This window comes from Musca vetustissima, unplaced genomic scaffold (assembly GCF_032173495.1).
Source record: "Musca vetustissima isolate MV318-11 ecotype Yass unplaced genomic scaffold, APGP_CSIRO_Mvet_v1 utg9770, whole genome shotgun sequence".
Classification (NCBI taxonomy): Eukaryota; Metazoa; Arthropoda; class Insecta; order Diptera; family Muscidae; genus Musca; species Musca vetustissima.
Window position 1 is genome coordinate 16,309 of NW_026878747.1, and position 6,223 is coordinate 22,531.

The window sequence follows — 6,223 nt, forward strand, 5'->3', positions numbered from 1 at the left end:
GATATATAGGGACTTTGGGGCACCATTCATATGAAATCGGACGAAACTATATATGGGAGCTATATCTAAATCTGGACCGATTTTTACGAAACTTGGCAGACATCATTCTAGGCCTAAATGATTACGCTGTACCAAATTTCGTGCAAATCGAGAGATATATAGGGAGCGTTTACATTAAAACGGTTAAATATATATATGGGAGCTATATCTAAATCTGAACCGATTTTTCCCAATTTCAATAGGGTTCGTCCTTGGGCCGAATAAGTGACCTATGCCAAATTTCATCCAATTCGGATCATAAATGCGACCTGTACTTTGTTTACAATTTAACATGGACAGACAGACGGACGTACAGACGACGGACGGACATGCATAAATCGACTTAGAAAGTGATTCTATGTATATTCTCAAAAGGAACCATGGGTCTATCTCGATTATTTTTGCATGTTACAAACATATGCACAAAGACATAATACCCTGTACCACAGTGTGGTGAAGGGTATAAACATAAAAAAATCAATAAAAAAAAAAAAAACAAAAGTACAGTCATTTTTAATCCTTCAGTCTTTTTTGCGCCACCCTGCATATTCGGAGCCTAGGCATTATTTCGCAATATTTGACGGATTAGGGGTCAACAGCTCCTTTTTCTTAACCTGGCATCTTTTCCGAACCTAGTTTTCCGGGGCATTTTATATAGTAAAGCTTTGGTTAATTTGAGCCGCAAAATATGGACCGATCATTAGCAAAACAGTTGGCCAGATTCCCTCCCTCGTGTGTTGCGTTGTTTCGACTTAAATGAGAAAACACACAAAATGAAGTTTTCGGCACATTTTACCCGCCAATTATCATGTGATCTTTGCTGAAAATTATAAGCGGCGTCCTTGATCATTAAAAATTGCCCATATCCGAGCACATACAACAATATAATTGGTATCAACTTAAAGGCCAACCACTCCTCTGGGATATACTATCAACTTCTCTGGTCAATGTCCTTCAAGAATAAATATATAAGTCATTTAATACAAATTTTGTAATTTTTCCCACACAAATCTAGGCCCATTTTATTCTCTAAATATTGACCACTATTCATTAAATCAGTCATGCTTATTCGATGGTCGTCTGACCTTTCTCTGAGCAAAAATTTGTAATGTTCGTGTGTAGAGCGATCAGAAGAACAGACAAAAATAATGTTTTTCGTTATTTCTCTTTCGAGATGAGCCCATTTCATCCCCTAATATTAAAGGATCATTGATATATTCGGCTAGAACCCTTCACACAATACTTCGTGACTTTTGGTCCATAATTGTGAACCGTACCGTGTTTACAAATTATAATGGACGGATGGACAAACATGTTTGGTTGACTCAGCTAGTCGAGATATTAGATTCGGTATACGAAAAGGTGGGTCTAGGACCAATATTTAGTGGTGTTACAAATTCATGGGGCCACATTAAATCAGTCATGCTTATTTTATGGTCGTCTAAACTTTCTCTGTGCAAAAATTCGTGATGATCGTTTTTAGAGCGACCAGAAAAACAGACAAAATAATGTTTTTCTTTATTTCTCTTTCGAGATGAGTCCATTTCATCCCCTAAATATTAAGGGATCATTGCCATAAAAATAGGGGTCTTCTTTGGCTAGAACCCGTCACACAATATTTCGTGACTTTTGGTCTAAAACTGTGATCCGTTCCGTGTTTACAAATTATAATGGACGGACGGATACACATAATTGATTGACTCAGCTAGTCGAGATATGACATTCGGTATACGAAAAGGTGCGTCTAGGACCAATATTTAGTGATGTTACAAAATCATGGGACAACACAAAGCTATACTACCTACATCACAGTTGTGCAGGGCATAAATTCGAATACCGATTTCATGTCTTTGAGGGCCCTATCAAAAAAGTTATGAGCGGCAAAAATGTGTCTCATCGAAGTATCATGTTTCTTTGTACCAAATACGTTTTACACAGTTTGGAAACGATTTACAAATATCCGTCCGTCTGTCTGGTCGCCTGGTGCGCACGATAAATCTCGAAAGAAGTAAGCGATTTCATTTGAACATCATAATGTTCATTCCATTCTTAGATCAAGTTCGAAAATGTATAGGTTCACTCCTTCTGGTAGCTCCCACACAACATGGTCAAAATTTCTCTTAAAATTATTTTTTAATATGATGCGAACGGACTATTCTATTTGAACTTAACTTTGCACAACTCAACAACAAAGGGTAAAATTTCATCAACTGATTATACCCTCCACCATAGTATGGGGGGTATATTAATTTTGTCATTCCGTTTGTAACTCATCGAAATATTCATTTCCGACCCTATAAAGTATATATATTCTTGATCAGGGTAAAATTCTAAGACGATCTAGCCATGTCCGTCCGTCTGTCCGTCTGTTGTAATCACCCTATCTTCCGAAGGAATTGAGATAGGGTGCTGAAATTTTCCATAGGGTTGTCTTTTGTCTACGTTTAGGCATAGCTCCCATATAAGGGTACCCTCCAATTTACGGTATTTTGGGGTTCAACCAAATTCGCTGAAATTTTGTACATTAGGTTCTTATTGGGTACTTAATGTCTCCACAAAAAATTATAAATATAGGTCCACTTTTTCTGGTAGCCCCCATATAAGGGTACATCCTAATTTTCAGTATTTTGGGGGTTTTGGTCGTATTTTTCCACCGAATTGGCTGTAATTTAGTGCTTTGAGTTCTTAATAGGTTCCAAATCACTCCACAAAAAATTATGAATATAGGGCCATTTTTTCTGGTAGCCCATTTTTTCTGGTAAAAGGGTACCCCCAAATTTCGGCATTTTTAGGTTTTTGAGCGCGTTTTTCAACCGAAATCACTGAAATTTGGTATTTTGTAGCCGTATATGGAAACAAATCTCCCTACCAAAAATTATTAATAGTCAACCCCTTTTAGGCGTAGTTCCCCATTTTTTATATTAATATAATTATCTGATTTTTCCGCGTTTTGGGTTTCACCTGTGAAGGATATCGAGATAAAAAACTAGAACTAGCCCGCATTTAGGCTTAGCCGTAGCCCCTGTGTGGAATGTACCAGAAGGCATGGACCGATATTCCCCAAATTCGGACTTGAACTATGTTTGAAAGACATAATAAGACGGGATGAAATCAAATTTTTGCGAAACGGATTTGGGCCAAAGAAACATGGCGTCTAGAACCAATATTTAGATGAGGCACATTTTCACCGTGTGAAAGTGTATACACACTAATTAGCCATATTGCTGAGGGTATTATTTTCTATTAAAAATTATAGTTTACATAATCGTTTTGTAGAAATGGTCCATTTTTTGGTATGTTCCCTATATTTTCATTTCAAGAACCTGCCAGTATATCTTTGGTGGAGGGTATCCAAAGTTCGGCGCGGCCGAACTTAACGCTTTTTCACTTGTTTTATTCAAATTTTGCACATCGCAATATTTTTTCAAAATTTAATTCAAGTTCGAAGACGTGAGATATCGGTCCACTCATTTTGGGGTCCTCATCCACCGCCCTCCTACCCAAAACTGTCCAAATTTTTGCTGAAAATTTATTTTATAATATCACCTATTATAAAAAACCTATTATCTTTATCAAGTCCAAAGATGGGATACATTGGTACACTGCCACCACTTCAGTCACTGTGAAAAAATATGGAGAACAACGAAATTGCCACCATAGATCTCCCAATATTTTCAATGCCTGATTTACCCCCTGACTTCGAATAGTCGGAGTCGTCTGTTAAGCATAAAAGTTTTTCCATTCAATAAAAATACTTAAAATACAAATTGTCTTACCTTGCCGGAAGTCCCTTCTGCTGCAACATATAATAAACTGCCTTTGCTGTTTCGGGACCCAGTGCCTTTTCACCACCCATTAGCGTTATTTCCAGCTGTTCAATACTCTTTTCCGATTTAACAAATACTTCGGCTAAACGTCTGTTGCGACTACCCGCACAAACTGTCAACACATCGGCAATGCCACAGCTTTCAAATAAAGTTGACAATTTACAGCCCGGATAGAAGACATCGATGAAGCGTAACATTTCAATGAGACAGAATCTGATGCAGGCAGATTTGGTATTTTCATTGGACTCCAGGCCATCCAAAATACCCGAAGCAAAGGCAATTAGATGCTGCAAAAAAAAAATGAAAAGGGAATAATTAAAGATGTCCATTACATTTGACATTTTCTGTTTTGAGAAAAAGAAAAGTAAAAAGGGGAAGGCAAACCTTTAAATAACCACAAACTTCAACACAATCAGCATCATCAATAACAGTTACACGAAACTTTGGTGTGCTAAAGAGATCCTTCAGCAGCTTCGAATTTTTCATATCTCGACAACCCAAAGTGGCCTCACAATAGCGATTCAGTGTCAATTCACTTGCCAAATTTACACCCATCAACACGGCACAGGGGATCTTTTTCCACAAAAATAAAATCGCCGAATGCAAATTCCAAGTAAACAAACCGAACAAAAAGAAAACATAAACAAAATAAAACTTCCTCCTCTTCGAGTTTTTACCTTCAAATATTTCATAATGGTTTGTGAAATCAATTGAATACCTCCATTACCACCACCACCATTTGTCCCATTGGTATCTCCATCGGCGGCATTTACCACGAAACCTTTGATAACCGAAATGGCCATGGCATTTGGTTTAATTTTGCCCAGAAGAGTTTTACAAAAGTCCTCAATAAATTGTTTTGGCATTACAAAAACAATAATGTCGGCATATTTGGCTGTCTCCACCAAATCTGTACAGGCCACCAGATTCTCGGGCAACTGGAGTTGCGGTAAATATTTCTCATTGATGTGATTACTATTGATCAATTCACTGAGTCGGACACCATCGAAAAGTTCATCGTAGACAAACATATTTACACGGTCTTCAACATCCAGTAATGCGGCTGCATTTTCAGCCACTATTTTGCCTAAAGCGGTGCCCCTTTTTGAAATAAAAAAGTAATGGGAATTCTTAAATGGGGCTTTGTTGAAAAATTGTATATTGGAATCTAACGTACAAATTACCCGAACCGATAATGCAAATTTGAATTTTTTCCATAATTTGTGTTGTAATTTTTATTTGACAAAATTTTAAAAGCAAATAGTTCGGTTGGTGTTTTAAAAATGTGTACCAAGGCGTATTTAATAAGGTGTAAGTGGCAATCATATGGTTTCAAACTTTTTTGTTTATTGTTTGTAAAGTAAATTGTCAAAAATATGTTCAATATTACATTTCGAATTCAAATATGGTTTTTTTTAATAATAAAAATTAATGAAAACTACATTAATAGAGGCGGACGGAAAGGAAACCTATGCTTAAATCAGTTATAAGACCGTTCGCCGATTGGTCCACATATTTTATGTTAGCCTATATTGGAATCGGCCCCTTGGTGCTTGTCACAATCCTCGGCGTAGGTTAAATACGCCTATAGAAAGATTTTATACGGTTAACACAATTTCCATGATTTAGTCTTTCGCCGGCGATTGAAATTGAAGGACATAAAATTGTCATTATGAAGGCAAGATTGAAGCCACTCCATAGAAAAAATAGATTGTAATTCACGATATAAACAACATCACAAGGAGCCATGGGCTGCATGTGGGAAACTTAAAATTAATCGCGACCAGGTCTTAAACTTTATTTTTCATTGACCTAAAAACGCCAATAGCCCAAGAATACACAAAATAATTAATTATTCCTCAAAGAATAGTTCTTGACAAAAATAAATTAATAATTGTTTTTTTATTTTTGTCAAAAACTTATTTTCAGCATGACAATTTAATTTCTATAACAACAACAATTTAATTTCTGTTCAATGTTGAACATGCCTTCCCAGTAGAAAGTGTCTTGCAGACAACATTAACGAATCGTGCAAGACAATGACAATTCCTTGAAGACACTTTGCAGACAACAATGTGAGATCCTTGACGAAATTTTCACACAAGTGTCGCAGTATTCATGCAAGACAACTTGGGCGACAAGGTAAGCGAAGTTGTCGTTGACGACAACTTCGGCGACAAAACTCCCTACTTTTCGTTGACGACTATCATCGACTATGTCGTTTACACAGTCGTTAACGACTGTGTACCCATTGTCATCAATCATACCCCATTAAAAATTCAAATAAAAATATGCAATTTATATTTTTATAGCATGTAATTTATTATATAACAAGAATTATACATTGCATTTACGTT

At 36.5% G+C, this 6,223-nt stretch overlaps 1 protein-coding gene across 1 annotated transcript; it reads right to left on the reverse strand.

Moving 5' to 3' along the window:
• Nucleotides 1-3,815: 3,815 nt before the first annotated feature.
• LOC133323515 (glycerol-3-phosphate dehydrogenase [NAD(+)], cytoplasmic-like) lies at nt 3,816-5,085 on the reverse strand (the record flags this gene model as incomplete). The annotated part of the gene is made up of 4 exons (XM_061532436.1): nt 5,044-5,085; nt 4,544-4,967; nt 4,251-4,439; nt 3,816-4,153 (listed from the first exon to the last, which is right to left on the reverse strand). Coding segments are annotated over exons 1-4 (992 nt in total), but the record flags the coding sequence as incomplete, so codon positions are not given.
• Between the last annotated feature and the right edge of the window lie 1,138 nt (nt 5,086-6,223).